Source organism: Sphaerodactylus townsendi, linkage group LG03, assembly GCF_021028975.2.
Source record: "Sphaerodactylus townsendi isolate TG3544 linkage group LG03, MPM_Stown_v2.3, whole genome shotgun sequence".
Taxonomy (NCBI): domain Eukaryota; kingdom Metazoa; phylum Chordata; class Lepidosauria; order Squamata; family Sphaerodactylidae; genus Sphaerodactylus; species Sphaerodactylus townsendi.
In genome coordinates this window covers 159,799,732-159,820,754 of record NC_059427.1, presented here as the reverse complement: position 1 = coordinate 159,820,754, position 21,023 = coordinate 159,799,732, and the positions used below count along the sequence as shown (strand labels likewise).

Here is a 21,023-nt window from a genome sequence, read left to right as displayed (position 1 = left end):
AGGGGGGACGATACCCGCACGGTAGCGGGCTTCCTCCAAGCGTTGCGCATTCGATTCCAAGATCCCAATGCTGAAAACGATGCCATCCGTTGACAGTAAAAACCATCCAACAGGGCAACCGCTCCTTTGCTGATTTTGCCCGTGAATTCAGCGCAGCGGCCAGTAAACTTCCACCGACTGGCCCGAGCGCATGAAATGCGAGTATTTCTTCGAAGCAATGGATATTAAACTTCGTGAAACAGTGATCCTTATTCGGATCCCGCAAACGCTTGTGGATTGGATCGAGCTCGGCTCGCAAGTTGCTGCCCGTCTTCCCTATGCCCGCGCTGGAGGCCGCCCACGCCCGAAACCAGCCAACATGCCGGCGCCGGCCGCTAGAAACAAGCCCGGTCCGTGGCGGCCGAGACCGACGCCGGAACGCCGCCGCCGTTTGGGATTGTGCCTCTATTGCGGAGGTCCTGGCCACCTGGCTGCCAACTGCCCGAAGAAGCAGAAGCCTCCCCTCCCGGGGCCCGCGACTCCGTCTGCCAAGCCTCCACGCAAATCCAGCCTGCCAACTCAAGGATCGTCCAAAGCTACTTTTGATGAGGATGTCGAAGAGGAAGAAACTGCGCTTAGTCTTTCAGCGGCACCCGTGGATCTTAATCCTTCTCCTGATCCGGTGAGTGAAGGCAGCCCATTACTATTATGACTTCCTTAGCCAACCCCAGTAAACATCACGCCGCGATTTTGGCCTCTGCACTTGTGGACTCAGGTTGCTCCCACTGTCTTATGAAACCGCAAGTGGCGAGGAACTTCGGTTTAGACCGAAGTTCCCTTGGTGAAGCTCATTCCTTTCACCCAAATGGACGGTAGCCCACTGGGTGGTGAGGGTCCGGCCCGGTGCAAAACCCAACCGGTACTTCTCCGTTGCGGCGATCATTGGGAAAAGGTTAGTTTCATTCTTGCTCCAGTTGCAAAGCACTCCATTGTTTTAGGTATGCCATGGCTACTTTTACACGAACCAACGCCGTTTGGAAGGAGCAAATCCTTCAATTCTCAGATCCCCCCTGCGGAGATCACATGGATGGGGGGGAAGATCCATCGGTAGGGGAGGGGGAAGCAACCATCGCTGCAGCTTGCAATGTACTGTCGGCTCCCCTTGCTGTAGAAATCCCAAAGGCGTATCAAGACCTATCTAGAGTTTTCCAGGAACAGGAGTGCGATCAGCTTCCCCATAGAGATACCGATTGCAAGATCCTGCTACAACCCGGAGCCCAATTACCTAAGGGTAGGATCTATCGTATGAGTCCCACCGAGGAAAAGGAGCTCCGCGCCTTCTTAGATAAAAATTTAGCCCGCGTATTCATGCGGCGAGCCACAAAACACACCCATGCCGCCCCTGTTTTATTTGTTAAGAAAAAGGACGGTTCGTTAAGACTTTGTACTGATTATCGTGGACTAAATGCTGTTTCCATCTCCAACAAATATCCTTTGCCCTTAATAAAGGACCTCTTGGATGCCCTAGGCAAAGGCCGGATTTTTACCAAATTGGATTTGCGGGAAGCTTATTATCGTGTCCGCATCGCGAGGGGTACGAACATTTAACAGCATTTAATACAAAATTCGGGCAATATGAATATTTAATAATGCCCTTCGGATTAGCCGGGGCCCCAGGGGCTTTCATGGTCCTCATAAACGAAGTATTACATGATTTATTGTACAAGGGAGTAGTCGTATATTTGGATGATGTTTTGATTTACTCACAGACCCTGAAAGACCATGAGGCTTTAGTCCGGGAAGTTTTACAACGTTTACAATGTCCGCAAAACAATTACGTTGGGCTGATTTTTTCTCTCGCTTTTCCTTTACGGTCCATTTTTCCCCTGGTAAAAGCAATAAGCTGGCTGATGCATTGTCCCGCCTCCCCGGGGAGGGGGGAGACGCATCCCTACGGGATATTCCACGCACCGTTCTCTCTCCCTCCCAGCTAGGATTGGCTGTCACCCGCACACAATCCTCTACGTCACCCCCCCCCTACGCCCATCCCAGCCATCGTCTCCCCCTTCCTTCAAGAACTCAAGGAGGCGGGATTACGCGAGCTGCCAACAGAGGAAAAAAGATGCACAGCTAACGGCGGAGGATGGTGTCTGGAAAGAGGTGTTGAGTACGTTCCTACTCCCCTCCGAAAGCAGGTTCTTCAAGCATGCCATGATGCTCGTCAGGCTGGGCACTTCGGGTTTGTGAAAACCCTTCATCTAGCCCGCCGCCAGTTTTGGTGGCGCTCTATGCGCAAGGACGTTGAGTCTTACATTAAAGGGTGTTCCATATGTGCGGAGGCCAAGTCAATACCAGGAAAGCCTCATGGGTTACTGAAACCTCTCCCCGTTGCCTCCCGACCCTGGCAGGTTATTTCAATGGATTTTATCACTGACTTGCCGAACAGTCACGGGAACACTGTTTTGTGGGTGGTGGTGGATCTCTTCTCCAAACAGGCGCATTTCATTCCTTGCACCACCATACCTTCAGCTCCCAAACTAGCCCGGTTGTTCATTCAACACATCTACCGTCTACATTCCTCTCCTGAGAAGGTGGTATCGGATCGTAGCCCTCAATTCATTTCTCGATTTTTTTGGAAGGCTTTCCTGGAGTTGTTGGGAACCACACCAGCAGTCGCCGCCCTACCGCGTTCAAAGTGACGGGCAAAGTGAGCGGGCGAACAGAACACTAGAACAATATTTCACGTTGTTATACAAACTACCATCAGGGACAACTGGTGTGAATTGCTTCCCTTCGCAGAGTATGCTTACAATAATGCAATTCATAGCAGTACGCAGAAAACCCCATTCGAAGTAGTCTCTGGCCGATCCTTCCCGCCGTTGCCCCAGCTGCCGGCGGAGGTGTTGCAGCCACCAGAATTCAATCAATGGATTTTGTCACTAGCCGGCTGGAAGTCAGTTCAGTCTACCTTAAAACAGGCTCAAGAAGCCCAAAAGTTTCAGGCAGATAAACACCGCTCAGAATTCCCCTTACGTGTTGGAGCTTGGGTTTATTTGTCCACTAAAAACCTTCCAGACGTGCATAAATACTCAAAACTTGGCAAGAAATTTGTGGGTCCCTTTCAGATTACAAAAGTGATCAATGATGTTACTGCTCGCTTAGATCTGCCTAATTCACTAAGTAACATTCATCCCATCTTCCATTCCAGCTTACTCAAGGAGGCTCCCGCTTCAGATGCCTGGCACGACCCTCCGGAGACACCCCCGCCAGTTATAATTGATGGACATAAGCATTATGAGATAGACGCTATCCTGGACTCTCGCTTCTTTCGCAAACGTCTACAATATCTGGTGTCATGGGTTGGCTATTCTTCTGGCCATAATCAATGGGTGTATAAGGAGAATATCGATGCCCCCTCTTTAATTGCTGCATTTCACCAAGCTTTTCCGGACAAACCGGGGGAGGGGGAAAAGGGGGAGATTTCTTTTAGGGGAGGCAGAGTGTAAGGATCTCAGTCGTTCTTGTTTCCCTTACAGCCTAACCTGACCTTGACGGAGATTCTTTTGGCCGGGCGTCCGGCCAGGACCTGCACCAACCTTGTGAGAATGCTTATCTCGCTGTTGCATAGTAGAATTCCGTTCTCATGAGAACGGGGCAGGGGGGTTGGGTTAGTCAGTATTATAACCTGTTGTTTAAGCGGGGCTGCTCATTCCTGCCATGTCGTGTGTGTGTGCTTTCCAGGATGTCTGAATAAACGGACTTATAATCAAAAGCCTTTTTATTTCTGCTCTTTGGAATTCCTTACACCTTTTATATAAAGCAACTCAAGGTATCTCTGGCTCTCTTTTTTCCCACTGGAGGCTACTTCTTCATCTCTGCTAATAAGTGTCTCTTGAAGAAGAAGAAGAAGAAGAAGAAGAAGAAGAAGAAGAAGAAGAAGAAGAAGAAGAAGAAGAAGAAGAAGAAGAAGAAGAAGAAGAAGAAGAAGAAGAAGAAGAAGAAGAAGAAGAAGAAGAAGGAGGAGGAGGAGGAGGAGGAGGAGGAGGAGGAGGAGGAGGAGGAGGAGGAGTTTGGATTTATATCCCCCCTTCTCTCTTGTAGGAGACTCAAAGGGGCTTACAATCTCCTTTCCCTTCCCCCCTCACAACAAACACTCTATGAGGTAGGTGGGGCTGAGAGAGCTCCGAGAAGCTGTGACTAGCCCAAGGTCACCCAGCTGGCGTGTGTGGGAGTGCACCGGCTGATCTGAATTCCCCAGATAAGCCTCCAGAACTCAAGTGGCAGAGCTGGGAATCAAACCTGGTTCCTCCAGATCAGAGGGTACCTGCTCTTAGCCGCTACGCCACTGCTTTTAATTGAATACCCTACAGATTGACCCAGACAACCCAGTATTTTCACTGACTGTTGGGGGGGGGGGGACTGAAAAAAATACCAGCCATGTAAACATTTTCCCAAACATTCACTGAAAATATGGGACAGTGAATCAACTTGCTACCTTACCAAGCCCAAACAACCTCGCATGCTGTTTGGGTTTGGAGGGGTACTTTTAAAAACAATATCTGGCAAACCTCCCCCACCCCCGCTGCCAGTACTCTCAAATTATAGACTGCAGGTTGTTGGATGCAGGGCTCCGTGGATTGGAAGGTCAGCATTAACACCCCAGCCTATGACAGGGATTCATACTGGCTTCAAATCTCCATTGTTGGGCCTGCTAAAAATTTGGGGTTGCTATGAATTGTGACTTCACAGAAGCGACGACATGAACTTGTTAAACTGCCCTCCCCAATTCATAGCAGAAAGGAAGCGATGGTGGAAATAAGATGAAGGACTTTATTCTTAACAGTCCAGTCTTGTGACATTGGTAATAATGATCCATGCACAAGATGTGTTGAATTTGTAGAATAACTGGAGGCATCTGTGGCCAGGAGTGCCTTTCAGGAGCTTTGGCTGGTGAGCCAGTTGTGGTCCTTCCTGGACAGAAAAGATCTTGCCATTGAGGTGAATGTCCAGATAACATTTAGATAAGATTACTGCAATGCACAGTGTGAGGGACTTCACTTGATGACTGCCCAGAACAGTGTTTCCCAACCTTTTCGAGGTCAGGGTACCCTTGACCTCACTCTTCATATCTCACGGTACCCCTGCCGCCACCCTCCACCTTCCCCTCCCATTGCCCCTGCTTGCCACACACCCCACCTTCCCCTCCCAGGGTGAAGGGAAGCACTGGGGGTGGTGGTGGCTGCTGACCTTGTGGCAGGTCCTGCCCCATGGGCCAGCTCCATGTCCTTGCTGGCGCCGGTGGGAGACACCACAAAAATGAGGGGGGGGCGGTAGTGTTGCTGCAGTACCCCTGGGACATGCTCACGGCACCTCAGGGTACCATGGAACCCTGGTTGAGAATGGCTAGCCCAGAAGCTACACTTGATACAGAATGCTGTGGCCAGAGTATAGACTGGAAGGGGTCTTAGAGACCCTTTCACTCTAGTCTTGTTCCAACTACATTGGCTTCCAATTTGCTTCCGGGCTCAATTCAAGGCGCTTGTATTGACCTTTGAAACCCTATTGTGAGGTTCTATGACTGAAGTCAATACAAGACTCTGAATTCTTGATCAGAAGTCTTTATTGATAACAACAGCATGTACCTGGCTTTACGAAAGCCAGTTCTGACCACACTTGCAGTGACAACTGTCTTTATATCCGCGCAACAACCACAAATCCCCCCTCCCTTTACCCCTGGAATGTGAGAAAGACACAGCGGTGTAAGGAATTCCATAGAAGCAGAAATAAAAGGCTTTTTTGGTGTAAAAGACCGTTTATTCAGACATCCTAGAAAGCTCACGTACACGACGTGGCAGGAATAAAGTCTCCCGCCAGAAGCACAGGTTATAACTCTGTCCATCCCATCCCCCCTCCCGGATTCCCATGGGAACGGAGTTCTCATCTCTCTCGCAGAGATAAGGTCTCCGCCGCAGATGCTGGCCCATCGCCCGGGTTATGGAATGCAGTCAAGGCCAGGCGGCTGTCCCGCTCATCAACACCATTGAATCCTTTACACTCTGCCTCCCTTAAAAAAGACTTCTCCCCCCCCAGGTTTGTGCGGAAAGGTGCGATGGAAAGCAGAAATGAGGGCAGGGGCGTCAATATTTTCGGAATAAACCCATTGATTATACCCAGAGGAATATCCCACCCAAGAGACTAAATATTGCAAGCGTTTGCGATTAAAACGAGAGTCCAGGATGGCGTCAATTTCGTAATGCTTGTGGCCATCAATTATAGTCGGTGGGGGTCTCTCCGGCGGGTCGTGCCAGGCATCGGAAACGGGAGCCTCCTTCAGCAAACTGGAATGGAAGACAGGATGGATATTACTTAGAGAATTAGGCAAGTCCAATCGGGCAGTGACATCATTAATCACTTTAGTAATCTGAAAAGGTCCCACGAATCTTTTGCCCAGTTTTGAAAATTTATGCACGTCTCTGAGATTTTTGGTAGACAAATACAGCCAGGGGCCCACACGGAAGGGGAAATCCGAGCGGTGCTTATCCGGCTGAAGATTTTGGGAGTCTTTTGCATGGTGTAAGGCGGTCTGGACCAATTTCCACCCCTCGGCCAGAGATGAAATCCATTGTTGAAACTCGAGGATTCAACGCTTCCGCGAGGTAGTTGCGGCAACGGAGGGAAGGATCGACCAGACACAATTTGAAGGGGTTTTTTGTACTGCTATGAACCGCATTATTATAGGCGTATTCTGCAAACGAATTAACTCGCACCAATTGTCTTGGTGGTAGTTGGTGTAACAAACGTAAATACTGCTCCAGGGTTCTGTTCGTTCTCTCTGACTCACCGTCACTTTGAGCGTGGTAGAGAGGCGGCAATTGCGGGCTGACCCCAACAAACCCAGAAAAGCTTTCCAGAACTTTGGAAATGAATTGGGGCCCGCGGTCGGAGACCACCTTAACGGGGCGGAGTGTGACGATAAATATGCTGAATGAACAGACGCTTAACTTAGGAGCGGAGGGATGGAAGCACATGGGATGAAAATGGGCTTGTTTAGAAAATAAGTCCACCACCACCCACAAGACCGTGTTGCCTTGACTTTCTGGCAAATCCGTAATAAAATCCATGGAGATGACTTCCCAGAGGCGAGGAGGCCACCCGGGGAGAGAGCTTCAACAGACCATGGGGTTTTCCCTGAACGGTTTTGGCTTCCGCGCAAACAGAGCAACCTTTAATATATGTCTCAATGTCCTTGCGCATCGTAGCGCCACCAAAAGTGACGGGCGGGCCAAATGCAGAGTTTTTAGGAAGCCAAAATGTCCAGCCGAGCGGGCATCATGACAGGCCTCGAGAACCTGCTACGGAGGGGAGGCATCGTACCAACAATCCCCGCCGCCAAACACCATTCTCCAGGCGCAATTGGGAGTCACCTTCCTCCGCTGGTGGCTCGCGCAGCCCCGCCTCCTCGAGTTCTCGTAGGAAAGGAGGGACCAGGCTGGGAATGGGTGGAGAAGGAGGAGTGGACGTCTGAGATCGAAAGGGACAGCCAGCCCCAATTGGGAGGGAGAGAACAGTGCGCGGAATATCCCGTAAGGCAGCTCCACCTCGGGCAGGCGCGAGAGCGCATCAGCCAGTTTATTGGTTTTTCCGGGGAAAAAATGGACAGTGAAAGAGAAACGAGAAAAGAAATCGCCCCAACGGAGTTGTTTTGCGGACATCTTGAGGTGGAGAGGGCGACCAAGTTCTTGTGATCCGACCAAACTTTGAAAGGGGTGTTTAGCCCCCTCCAGCCAGTGGCGCCAAGTGGAAAGTGCTACTTTGATGGCCGCAGTCTCTTTATCCCCTACAGTCCAGTTGAGCTCAGCACCGGAGAATTTCTTTGATAAATAAGCACACGGAACCAGCCTATCATCTTTATTTCTCTGCAACAGGGCTGCTCCAAGCGCTTTGTTCGAGGCATCCACGTGAACCACAAACGGAAGATCTGGGTCAGGGTGTTTTAGGATAGGTTCGGTAGTAAAAGCTGATTTTAAAAGCTGAAAGGCTGTCTGACATTCTTTAGACCAGGAAAGGGGGGGCCCGGGCTTGGCAGCCTGTGGATCTTTACCCTTAGTGCGTAAGAGGTCTGTGAGTGGGAGAGTCAGTTCAGCGAATTGGGGTATAAAGTCAGGATAGAAATTAGCAAACACTAGGAAAGATTGGAGTTCCTTTCGATTGGTAGGGCAGGCCATTGGAGGACTGCTTCAATCTTAGCAGGATCCATTTGTAGCCCCTCGGAAGAGATCCGGTAACCAAAATAGTCGATAGAGGTTTGGTGGAAACAACATTTAGAAAGTTTGGCAAAGAGGGAGTTGTTGAGCAAGCGTTTCAATACTTCCCGAACCAATGCTTCATGCTCTTCCATGGTTTGTGAATAAATTAAAACGTCATCTAAGTACACCACTACTCCCTTGTATAATAAATCATGGAGAACTTCGTTGATAAGGGCCATAAAAGCTCCGGGGGCCCCACTTAACCCGAATGGCATTATTAAGTATTCATACTGTCCAAATTTTGTGTTAAATGCAGTCAAATGTTCATAGCCTTCCGCAATCCTGACCCTGTAGTAAGCTTCTCTTAAGTCCAACTTAGTAAAAATGCGTCCCTTGCCCAATGCATCTAAAAGGTCCTTGATTAATGGCAAAGGGTATTTATTGGACAGGGAAACCGCATTGAGTCCTCGGTAATCCGTGCAGAGCCTTAAAGACCCATCCTTTTTTTAACAAACAATACAGGAGCAGCATGTGTGTGTTTGGTAGCCCGTCGTATGAACCCGCGAGCGAGGTTCTTGTCTAAGAAGGCACGAAGTTCCTTCTCCTCATTGGGACTCATGCGATAGATTCTACCTTTGGGCAGTTGCGCCCCTGGCTGTAATACGATTTTGCAGTCAGTGTCTCTATGGGGTGGCAATTGATCGCATTCTTGCTCCTGAAATACTCTGGCTAAATCTTGGTAAGCCGGTGGAATGCCGGTAGAATCGGGAGCAATTAGAGCGTGCATCGCTGATGAAGCCGGGGGGGGGGGGGTATGTCAGGAGAAGGTGAGTTGTCCCCAAATTCATGTGTTCTCCGCAGGGAGGGTCAGTGAATTCTAAGATCCTTTCTTTCCAAATGAATTTTGGTTCATGCAACAACAACCACGGCATGCCCAGAACTATGGAGTGTTTGGCCACCGGCGCCAGAATAAAACTAATTTTCTCCCAATGGTCAGCGCAGCGGAGGAGGACCGGTTGCGTTTTGAACTGGGCCGGTCCTTCGACCCCGAGAGGACTGCGATCCATTTGGGTGAACGGTATGGGCTTAGCCAGGGGACTCGGTCTAGTCCAAGTTCCTCCGCCACCTGGGGCCGCATTAAACAATGGGAGCACCCAGAATCTACAAGGGCTGAAGGCTATAATACGAGTATGCTTAAGCGGGGTTGGCCAGCAACGCTGAATCGTAATGGGAGCGCTGCCTTCACTCACCGCATCTGGAGTCGAACCCATATCCATGGGGGCTGAAGAGAGGCAAACAGCTGCTTCCCCCTCCTCTGGGTGCGCCTTCGGTAACTGCCTTAGAGCGAGGCCCGTTGGGCGGCCCGGATTTGCGTGGTGGCGGCAGATGGGGTGCGCGCGGCGGAGCGGTTGGCTTCTGTTTTTTCGGGCAGTTGGCAGCTAGATGACCCGGTCCTCCGCAGTAGAGACAAAATCCCAGACGGCGACGGCGGTCGGAGGTGGTTTTGGTAGAGGCTGCTGGGCTTGGCTTGGGAGTCGCAGCGGTGGTCATAGCGGCGGGTTTGGCGTGCGGCCCCGGCACGGCGTAATCCAAGCGAGATGCCACTTGAGATCCCAAGTCGATCCAATCAGCAATAGTGCGGGGATCGAATAAGAAACACCGTTCCCACGCAGTTTGCCGTCGACAGCATCCGAGAAGTATTCACATTTCATGCGCTCAGGCCACTCAGGAGGGAGTCGAGCAGCCGCCGCACGAAATTCACGGGCAAATTCTGCAAGCGAAGCGGTTGCCTTGCTGAATAGATTTGATGGTGCGGATGGCTTCATTTTCAGCACCCGGATCTTGGAAGCGAGCCCTTAAGGCTTGGAGGAACGCTGGCACCCGTCGCGAGTATCCTCCCCTTGCAGATCAAAAGAGTCACAAACCAGTGGCTGCCGCTTCCATCTAAAGACGGAACCGATGTCCCGTATTTTTTCGCGTTCAGACCGGGTACAAATGCGTCATAGTCCTCCATGTGGGCATCGAGTTGTAGGATGAAGTAGGGAAGTTTGGAGCGGTCCCATCCCGAAACGGGCAGGTATTGGAGGTCTGTAATATCCTCTCTCCACGGCCCTTGGCGCCCGCTGGGGCGGTGATTTAGCAGGTGGAGGCAGCGGCGCAGGGAGGGCCAGAATCGGTGTAGGTGGGGGTACCAACGCCGGTGCCGCTGGTGTTCTGGTGGGAGCCGGTCCTTGGAAGGTGGCAGATGCGCGAGTAGCAGGACCCAGCAGCGTTGCCCCTCTGGCGTTGGCTGTACCAGTGACAGCGTAGACTCCAACTTGGGGCATCTTGTCCTGCTGCTTCTCAATTCCCTCTCCAAAGGCGGCTAAATCTCTCTCCTTGCGAGTCAAAGGCCTCCTGGTGCGCATGCAACGGCGCTTTCGCTCGTTTCGGTTTGGCCGGTTCGTTTCGTTGGACTGCTGCAGTTAGTTCACTTTGCGTCGCCAAGGCCTTAACGCTTTAGCGTTGACGCTGTAAGTCCAGTTTGGAGTGTTCCAGGACTCTATCATGGTCTGATAGGTTCTGCACATATTGCTGTTGCAGCGCGTCTTTGGTACGGTCCAATTCGAGTTGGATTTCTTTGCGCTGCTGTTCCCGGTCTCTTTGCAGGTTTTCCGCGCTCTTGCTGCAGCTGCTCTCGTTCCTCTTCCCATAGCTGGCGTTCCACGGGCCCATGCTTCTTGGGCATCTCGCAGTCGGCCCACTTCCTCATCCCAGCTCTCTTTTGATGGGAGGGAATAGATCCGGATGGGAAGAGCAGGCTTTCTTCGGATTCCTCTTCATCAGAATGTAGGACCTGCGTGCCCACCGGCGGCTCCCGCAGGGCACCTCAGGTGCAGCTGCTGATCCGGGATCTGGGGGGTCGATCGAAGCTGGTACGGATACCCCTCCCAATCCCCAATATAGTCCCGGTTTCAGCGGTGGTCTTCGGACGGGCCCCAGTGCTATGCCACGGTGGATTCTGGGGAGCATCACCAAAATACGAGTCCAGGAATCGTTCAATGGGCTCCTGTGTTGCCGCATGAAAAGGTGGTCAGACCCGCCTCTTCCGTGACAGGTTGCATCTGAGGTTTGTAATCCACACGGAAACGGGCAGATATCCGATCCACAGGCGCTCGATCCATAGACAGCGCCCCAAACGACTCATGCAAGTCCACATGATCGTCTTCTCGTCCCTCGTCCCAGCGGAGTAAGGGAAGACTTCGTGTTGATACGAGGACGGGAAAGAGTTACCAGCGAGACCCGTTCTCCCGCCGGTTCCTCCAAATCCATAAGGGAAAGCTCGGAGCCCTCTTTGGGGGCTACCGCACCTTCCACAGATTCAGGAATATTCAACCTCTCCATGCCAAGACACCAGAGGTCCGCTGCACTGGGAAGATAGATGAACTAGGATTCCTGCCACAATGTAAGGAATTCCATAGAAGCAGAAATAAAAGGCTTTTTTGGTGTAAAAGACCGTTTATTCAGACATCCTAGAAAGCTCACGTACACGACGTGGCAGGAATAAAGTCTCCCGCCAGAAGCACAGGTTATAACTCTGTCCATCCCATCCCCCCTCCCGGATTCCCATGGGAACGGAGTTCTCATCTCTCTCGCAGAGATAAGGTCTCCGCCGCAGATGCTGGCCCATCGCCCGGGTTATGGAATGCAGTCAAGGCCAGGCGGCTGTCCCGCTCATCAACACCATTGAATCCTTTACACGCGGGAAGAAAGAGCCTTTGGGGAGGCGAGCATCCCAAGGCCAGAGCAACAATAGACCAGTCACCTGCTGCCACCATCCCTCACCCCCCATGGGTCGTTCCTAGTTATCTGTTGTTGCAAGCATCAAAAGAAATGAAAGAAAGGGAAAGGTCCACTAACATAGGAGAGGGGAGCCTCTTCTCCGGAGTAGGCGTGAATGCCCTCACCTGAGGGCATCCCTTTGGTGGAAGGAAAGAGCACCTCTTGACACCTATATGGTCTGAGACCAATGTATCTCAAAGACCATCTTCTCCCATATGAACCTTCCCACTCACTCTGGTCATCCTTGGAAGCCTGGATAGGTGACAACCTGAGCCCTTCGGGGGTAGGGCGGTCTATTAAATGTAATAAATAATAATAAATAATAATAACCCAAGAAAGGCCTTTCTTGGTCATGGCACCAAAACTTTGGAACTTCCTTCCCCAGCAAGATTTGTCTGCCTCCCTCTATTGATGTTCACCACGATGTGAACCCTGTTTGGGTAGAAAGGAGGCATGAAAATGTTCTGAATAAATAAATATTTGTGTTTTTATTACATGTACCTTGACTTATAAGGATGCAAAAAAAAGTTACAACATTTCTGAAGGACTAGAATGTGGGAGATGTGATAATGGCAGGGATGCTGGCCAGTAGGCATTCTCTGCATACCGCTTTCTTCCAATTTGCACAGTTCCACAAATAAAATTTATAGAACAGGTTTCTTCAGAGGTTGCCTAACAGAGAGAAAAATGCATTTTCATTTATTGTGATATATGTTGTTCCAGACCAGCTTTACTGATCCTCAAACGTTATGTCCTTCTTCACCCTAATGAAAAATGTGGTGCCCGTCCTTCTGACAAATAAGAACCCCTGGCAGTATTTCAGCATCTATTGTGCCTTCCAGCTGTGGTTGCGTTCAGTTCAAGGAGTCAGTTTTAACTGTCAAAACTATAAATGAGCCTTTATGTACCGCAGTACCATCCAAAGCCACAGAAAGTCACATCTTTCTAAGTCCATTGAAAAAAATGGGCCCAGAAGGATATAATTCTGCTTAGGATGGCACTGTCAGTTTCTTTTCCAGCTTCCATTTCAAACACTCTCATGACCCCACTTTTCAGGTGAAACTGGAGAAGCATTCTCAAGGTTTGTCCTCCAACAACGGTCTATGAACGGAGTTTCGATCTCCTATTGACATAGCAAAGGCACCCTGTAATTATGAATCTGTCAAAGAAACAACAAATTTCCACAATCAAATAGACACTGGACACCCAGAAGCATGTTTTAAGTTTCAGTGGACTTGACTGTGGGCAGCAGGAAACGTGCGCAGGTTCATAACATGGTTTGAAGGCCACATGAGTGTACTGGGAATAGGTTAGCAACTCCTACGAGGATCCTGAAATTATCCTAGAATTACCACGAATCTCCAGCCAACAGGAATCAATTCTTCTGAAGAAAATAATTACTTTGGAAAGTGGGCTCTATGTTATTATTCTCGGCTGAGGTTCTGCCTCTTCACAAACCCCACTTTCTTGAGATTCCGCCTCTAAATCTTTCATAATTTTCCAGCCTGGAGTTAGTGTAAGAGCGATGTTTATACATCACTCATCAGAAGCGTGCTGGACCCATAACCTTTCATTAGGTAAATTCTATATGTAAATTAGCACAGTAGGACAGAAGAGACAGATTCTCAGTTGCTTTTGTATAAATGAGTTTACTAACTACGGAGAAAAATAAGAAATCCTTCTTTCTTGTTACATATCTATTGTACTACATTTGGTTACATCTTGTCTATCTTGTGTCATCTCACATGGTGTCTATCTGCACATGCCTTCTCTCAAACAAAGAAACAGAATTAACTTTATAACCTCTGGCTACGTGACCACTGGCATGTCAGAAAGATCTGACTGACTAATAGCTAATCAATAGAGCAGGTCATAAAACAGTGACCTCAACAACATATTAACATATACGCAGTTACCCCTTTCATGACTGAGTTGTGACAGACACTTGCACATATATCCCAACATTTAGCAGTCCCAGTACTTGGAGGCCATTTCTTTCACATGCAGGTCCAGCGCAGCCACCACTGACCAAGCCTTCTACAGCAGGTGACAAGCAAGGGTGGCCCAAAGCAAGCCAGGTTGGTCATGTTGGGCAAGCCAGATGAAAAAACAGGAGGAAATGCTGGCAGGTGGGGTGGGGGGCTATTTTTAAAGATTTGCCCGTGGAAGCTTCCTGTGCTAGAAACAAGCCCCGGGGGCACTTGAAACACATTTATTTCCGGCATAAGGTTTTGTAAGCTGTGACTCATGAAGGAAGAAATGTTCGTCTTTATAAGGTCCCATTGGACTGCAAGCAAAAAGGATACCCCCTAGAACAGGGGTCCCCAAACTACAGCCCGGGGGCCAAATGTGGCCCCCTGAAGGCATTTATCCGGCCCGCCAGGCATGGCGGCGATGGCTCCATTCATGTGCAGTGGGGGCTCGAGGGAGAGGAGGAACCGGCCCCAATGCCTGTTGATTGCAGTTACATGATGGCACCCCCAAATCTCCATGAATTTTCTGACCCAGAGTTGGAAACCTTACATGTGGCAATGCCTGCTCCACCCTTCCCTCTCAGCTACTCCATGTGTTGCTCTCAGGCTTTCTGTTCCGCCTCACTCCCATTGGCATCAGCCAGGCTGGCGAATTGCTCACTGGCTGCTAGGGAGGAAAGAACCCAGGAAGATACCTGATCCTGGGTTAGATGGAATGTTTCATTGGGAAAGTTCTGCTTTTTTTTTTTTTTTTACAGGGGAAGGTATTCCACAGCCTCCCCAACAATATTTGGAGCCCACCCTGTACTTGACATACTTTGGTCACTGTTCTAAAAATAGACCATGACAGAAAGGCTGAAAGGTGAAATCAAACATTTTACAATCATTTGTGCATAGGAATTTGTTCATAGTTTTTTTTAGTCCGGCCCTCCAACAGTCTGAGGGACAGTGAACTGGCCCCCTGTTTAAAAAGTTTGGGGACCCCTGCCCTAGAAAGAAACAACTAGGGACACAGAGGATTGGCAACTTTGGGCTGCAAAGTGTCTGAAGATGAAATGCACAGATATCGAATGGGTGACACCTAGCGTGACAACACTACATGTGGAAGGGATCTGGGAGTCTCAGAAGACCACAAACTAAACATGAGTCAGCAGTGTGACGTGGTGGCCAAGAAAGCCAATGGAATTCTGGAATGCATCAATAAGAGTATAGTGTCTAGATCAAGGGAAGTAATTTTACCACTCTACTCAGACCTCATCTAAAGTATTGTGTTCAGCTCTAGATACTGCAATTCAAGAAGGATATTGACAAGATGGAACAGGTCCAGAGGAGGGCAACAAAAATAGTAAAAGGTCTGGAATCCATGCCCTATGAGAAGAGACTTAGGGGGCTGGGGATGTTTAGTCTGGAGAAGCAAAGGTTAAGGGGGGACATGATAGCCGTGTTCAGATATTTGAAGGGATGTTATGTTAATGAGGGAGCAAGCTTGTTTTCTGCTGCTCCAGAGACTTGGATCAGGAGTAGTGGGTTCAAGGTGAAGGAAAAGAGATTCCACCTAAACATCACGAAAAACTTCCTGACAGTCAAGACTGTTCAACGGCAGAATGCACTACCTTGAAATGTGGTGGAGTCTCTTTCTTTGGAGGTTTTTAAAGAGAGGCTGGATGGCCATCTGTCGGGGTGCTTTGATTGTGTGTTCCTGCATTGGAGGGGTTTGGACTTGATGGCCCTAGAGGGGTCTCTTCCAACTCTGTGACCCCTTCCGCACACGCAAAATAATGCATTTTCAAACCACTTTCACAACTGTTTGAAAGTGGATTTTGCCATTCCGCACAGCTTCAAAGAGCACTGAAAGCAGTTTGAAAGTGCATTATTCTGCATGTGCGGAATGAGCCTGTGATTCTATGATCTGGGGGTGGGGGAGCAGGGCTTGGAGAGTGGAAGGACCCCAGTGGGGCACCAGGCCATATAGGTCACCCTCCAGAGCTGCCACTTCCTCCAGGTGAACGGATCCCTGTTGGCTGGAGATCAACTGCAACAACAGGAGATCTCCAGGCTCTACCTGGAGGTTCGCAACCCTGTTTTGCCATACTGCAGGGGCAGAGGGAGGCTTTAAAGACTTCCCCCTCCCTCAGAAGGAGCTTCACCATCGAGACAAGGAGATGCTAGAGCAGCACGTGCCGCTCTGGCGCCTATCCGTCTCGATGGTGAAGCTCCTTCTGCGGTCGCGGACGATGACGTCCTTTCTTGCCGCCGACGGACTCCGAAGTAGCGGCACTGCGCATGTGAGGAAGCGGCGGGCCGGCTCCAAGATGGCGGCTGCCCTGGCGGCACTGGGTGGGCGGTGGCTGCCCGTGGGCCTGCGGGGCGTCCGCGCTTACAACGCCCGGCCGCTGCGGCTCCGGCTGGGCGGCGTGTACCTCCCGGACCCGGCCAACCCGCGCACGCCCGCCTGGCAGCTGGAGGCGGCCTACGAGGCCAAGCTCTACGGGCGCCACGGGGCCGCCTCGGGGGTTGACCCGGCCCGCCTCTGGCTCAGCCCCGAGCAGCTGGCCGAGGAGGAGGCCGAGGAGAGGGAGCTGTGTCCGTCGCTGCGCGAGATGGAGGCGGCGCTGGACGCCCGCGAGAGACAGGAGGAGGCCCAGAGGCGGAGCAGGTGAGGCCTGCCCGGAGTCCCGGCCTCTACTCCCGAGGAGGCGTCCCGAGGCTGCTGGTGGCGGGGGGCCGCAGCCACCCTCTGGCTCGTGAGTCAGCGCGCCTAGGCCGGGACCTCCTCTGGCTCCATGCCTCTCAGCCGAAGGTGGCCAGCTCCAGGTCGGGGGATTCGTGGAGGTTTGCAGGCAGAAACTGGGCAGGGACCTCAGCAGGATATCAGTGTCCTTCAGGGCAGCCATTGTCGCCAAGGGAACTAATCTCTGACTCCAGGAGGAAAGTATTGGTAGTTTAATTTGTATTCCACCCTCCCCCGAAGGGTTCAGGGCGGTGTACAACATCAATAAACATGACAGCAGCAATAGTCACAATATCAATCAACAACAACAAGCGTAAACATTTTTCAAGTATCAAAATTGAGCATCTCCAGACCCCACCTGGAGGTTGCAGCCTTGCATGACAGGCTGATCTTTGCTGCAGGACTTGCTATTGCATGAAGGCCGCAGATGTATCCAATCTACTGACAGGACCTGGGGCTCGCCTGGAATGCCAACTGATCCCTAGACCCATGGTGGCGAACCTTTGGCACTCCAGATGTTATGGACTACAATTCCCATCAGCCCTTGCCAATTGGCCATGCTGGCAGGGGCTGATGGGAATTGTAGTCCATAACATCTGGAGTGCCAAAGGTTCACCACCACTGCCCTAGACCTACACAGCTCAGTTCCCCTCGTGAAAATAGCAGCTTCTGAGGGTGGACTCCCTCTCCAAACTCAGCCACTCCCAGGTTCTGCTGCCAACTTCCCAGGAAGTTCTTAACCTGAGTTTGCAGTTACCGCCCACAGAGAATCTCCTCAGTAACACCAAGGTTGTATCTGAAAGAGGAGTTTTACTCAGGCGCTTCCATGGCTGGCGCTGCACCTCCGAAAGAAAAGCTGCAGGGATAGTGATAAGTACTTGAACAAAACCATAGCCAGGCACTCCAGACCCATCAAAAAGATATGTAGTACTCCCTCTTTTGACACATGGAAAATAGACTGATCATGGATTAAGCCCACAATCTTTATTTTCATCTCTGAGTTGTGTAAAGGTTGATCGAGGGCTGATGGGGTGGGGAAAGCTGGTTGCTGGTTAGAAGAAATCAGTTTCCTTTAAAGTGAACCCTGATGGGCCAGCCCAACAGCCTCTAAATCAGGGGGCCCTTTGGACTCATCGATGGGGTCTGTAAGCTAAAGAAGGAGAAGAAGGGTTTGGATTTATATCCCTCCTTTCTCTCCTATAGGAGACTCAAAGGGGCTTACAATCTCCTTGCCCTTCCCCCCTCACAACAAACACCCTGTGAGGTGGGTGGGGCTGAGAGAGCTCCGAAAAGCTGTGACTAGCCCAAGGTCACCCAGCTGACATGTGTGGGAGTGCACAGGTTAATCTGAATTCCCCAGATAAGCCTCCACAACTCAAGCGGCAGAGCGGAGAATCAAACCCGGTTCCTCCAGATCAGAATGCACCTGCTCTTAGCCACTATGCCACTGCTGCTCAGGTATCCTTCCTGACATAGCAATGGGTCTTTGAGGAGCATCACTTTCTTCTGCTGTGCTCCACCTTCTTTGGAATCAGGGCAAGTTCTTGTGTTGGCCCTACATGTACTTGTGTTGGCCCTACATGTACTGTAGAGGCTTCCAAAATGTGACACACCCAGTAAGACTAAAGCACATATCTGTTTCAGTCAGCTGTGAAGAACTCTAAAGCTGTTCAGCAAAAATTTTGGTATTAAACAAGTTCACAGTCACATGGTTGGGCACACAGACTGGCAATACCCAAGTATTCAAAGCAGTAAAATTCAAAGCACCTGAAAGTATTTCCAAAGGATCTCCCAAACAGGTGGCTAGACATTAGAACAGTATATGAAGTTCTCTTTTGTAACATATAGGCGGGGGGGGACCATCTTGCTGTACCCAGAGAACTGATTTAGCATGGAAAACTAATAAGGTGTTTTGACGGGGATCAAGATGTGTATTTTTAAAAGGTGTCTAATACTATGTTAAAAGAATGTGTGGAATCCAACACAAAAGGGACCGAAATATCAAGAGTCCAACTTCCTTAAACTTGCCTCCTGCAGTTCAGTGGAGCACTTAATACACACACGTATACATTCCTTGAAGTTCAAAGTGGTATGAAATACAAATTTATGAGGAGTTATTCTTTAGGGGGGGGAAAGCAGGATATAAATGTGTACATAAATACATCAAAAGTTAGCAACTGAAGGAAAGAAATGCTTAAAAGGAACCTGCGGCATCTCATTCAGCTGACCCGGGTCAGTTCTTTGCTTATTGTCTATAAAATTGAAGTCTATAAAATTATGCATGGGATAGAAAATGTTGACAGAGAGAAATTTTTCTCTCTTTCTCACAATACTAGAACCAGGGGGCATACATTGAAAATGCTGGGGGGAAGAATTAGGACTAATAAAAGGAAACACTTCTTCACGCAACCTGTGATTGGTGTTTGGAATATGCTGCCACAGGAGGTGGTGATGGCCACTAACCTGGATAGCTTTAAAAGGGGCTTAAGACAGATTTATGGAGGAGAAGTCGATTTATGGCTACCAATCTTGATCCTCTTTGATCTGAGATTGCAAATGCCTTAACAGACCAGGTGCTCGGGAGCAACAGCCGCAGAAGGCCATTGCTTTCACATCCTGCATGTGAGCTCCCAATGGCACCTGGTGGGCCTCTGCGAGTAGCAGAGAGCTGGACTAGATGGACTCTGGTCTGATCCAGCTGGCTTGTTCTTATGTCTGCTGGCCCAGGAAGGCATCCCGCCCTTGTAGGGTGTAATTCTTCCCCCATAAAAGGGGTCTGGTGTACCTGGAAGTATCTAAAGAGAACCTGCACCTTGTTCCTTTAACTCGTGGAGATAACCTCTTGCTGTTGCTCTCTTCACAGAGAGGAGCTCATTGCTTCCAGAATGGCCAAGATGCCTCAGATGATTGCCGACTGGCGCCGTGAGAAACAGGAGCGCAGGGCCAAGGAGCTCGAAGAGAAGGCACGGCGGGAACGGCTGCTGGCTGAGGCCCGTGAGCGCCTGGGCTATAACGTGGATCATCGCAGCCCCCAGTTCCAAGAGATGGTGCAAGAGATGGAGAAAACTAGACGGAAGGAGCTGAAGCTGCAGAAGAAACAGCGCAGAGAGCAGGTCTTGGCCAAAAAGGCAGCGGAAGCAGCAGCTGCCGCTTCTCAGCCCTCCAAAGAGGAAGAAGTGCAAACAATATCATCAACCCAACAGACCACGTAAGGTACCAATGATGAAGGTCCTTTCAAACTCGGATGCACCCTGTGGTGGCAGATGGTGACTTATAGTGCTGCTGGGCTCTCAGGATCCCAGCGTATCTACTTCAGCTTATTTGATAGCATTTCAAGACACAATTCCAAAGTCTAGTGCAGGTGTCTATCTTATGGGTGTATGAAAGATGCACGGCCAGTTTCCTAAAGCTTATCTCTGTACAAACAGGACAACAGCATGGACACAGGAAGGCAGACTCCTATCCCCCCTCTAATGCCTCTGTTTCTTGCCGGTGGGTCCTAGGAATGATGCTTATGTACTGACTGCAAGCTGTCCCATGGCAGTAAGCTTGCTCTGCTGCTATCAATTAGTTTGCTGGTCTGTGAGGTTAGTTAGATGGACACCTCTGAGATTTCCTCTGGCTTCCTGGACTTCTTAAAAAAAACTACTATGGGATCTTAATATTGTTTATGAAGAGCTAAAAAGCGAGGGCTCATATCTAATATGTAGAAAGATAGGCTGTACTTCATGAACTGACCATCTGAAAAAATCCAGAAGAGAAACTTGAATCTGTAAACAAAAAAAAAACAACCTAAAAATTTGTGTTTTATTTCTTACATCTGTGTTCTGCCTTTCCTTCCAGGAGTTCAGAGAAAAGTTTTAAGTTCTCATCAGGCCTATGAGGTGGGTTAAACGAAAAGTTGTCTGAGATTGCTCCTCTATCCCGTGTCACACTGGCCCTCTAGGAAGGGTAGGGTTTCCGTCTCTGAAAGGGAGGTGAGGTCAAAAAGTCAAGCCTCTTTTTGAGCGCACGATACACGGTGACATCTGTTCAGTATGGTTGGTTCTTGATATGTGTTAACAGCTAACTAAATAACATGCAGTGATTTCCTGCCCCACCCCTGCTGAACTCGAGAGGAAAGCAGCGGGGCTGTCAGGGGTTTGAACTTTGCCATGGAGTGGGACACATAAAGCTGCCGTTTCCTGTGTCTTCTTGTGCACGAAGTCTAAGGCAAGAGATTTGTTGGTTGCTTTGTTTCATGTTCTGTTACTCCAGGTTTGATTATATGAC

The 21,023-nt window shown here is 49.9% G+C and overlaps 1 protein-coding gene across 1 annotated transcript; it reads left to right on the top strand.

Annotated features, from left to right (window-relative positions):
• The first annotated feature begins 16,281 nt into the window (after window positions 1-16,281).
• Window positions 16,282-20,568, top strand: GADD45GIP1 (GADD45G interacting protein 1). The gene is made up of 2 exons (XM_048492246.1): window positions 16,282-16,676; window positions 19,615-20,568. The coding sequence occupies exons 1-2, from the start codon at window positions 16,333-16,335 to the stop codon at window positions 19,961-19,963; spliced, it is 693 nt and encodes a 230-aa protein (XP_048348203.1). The 5' UTR covers window positions 16,282-16,332; the 3' UTR covers window positions 19,964-20,568.
• The last annotated feature ends 455 nt before the right edge of the window (window positions 20,569-21,023 follow it).

Excerpts from the sequence above, each read along its gene's own strand:
- GADD45GIP1 (XM_048492246.1), top strand. The coding sequence starts at position 16,333 with ATGGCGGCTGCCCTGGCGGCACTGGGTGGGCGGTGGCTGCCCGTGGGC. Across the intron at positions 16,677-19,614 it reads GAGGCCCAGAGGCGGAGCAG|AGAGGAGCTCATTGCTTCCA; the intron begins GTGAGGCCTGCC and ends CTCTCTTCACAG.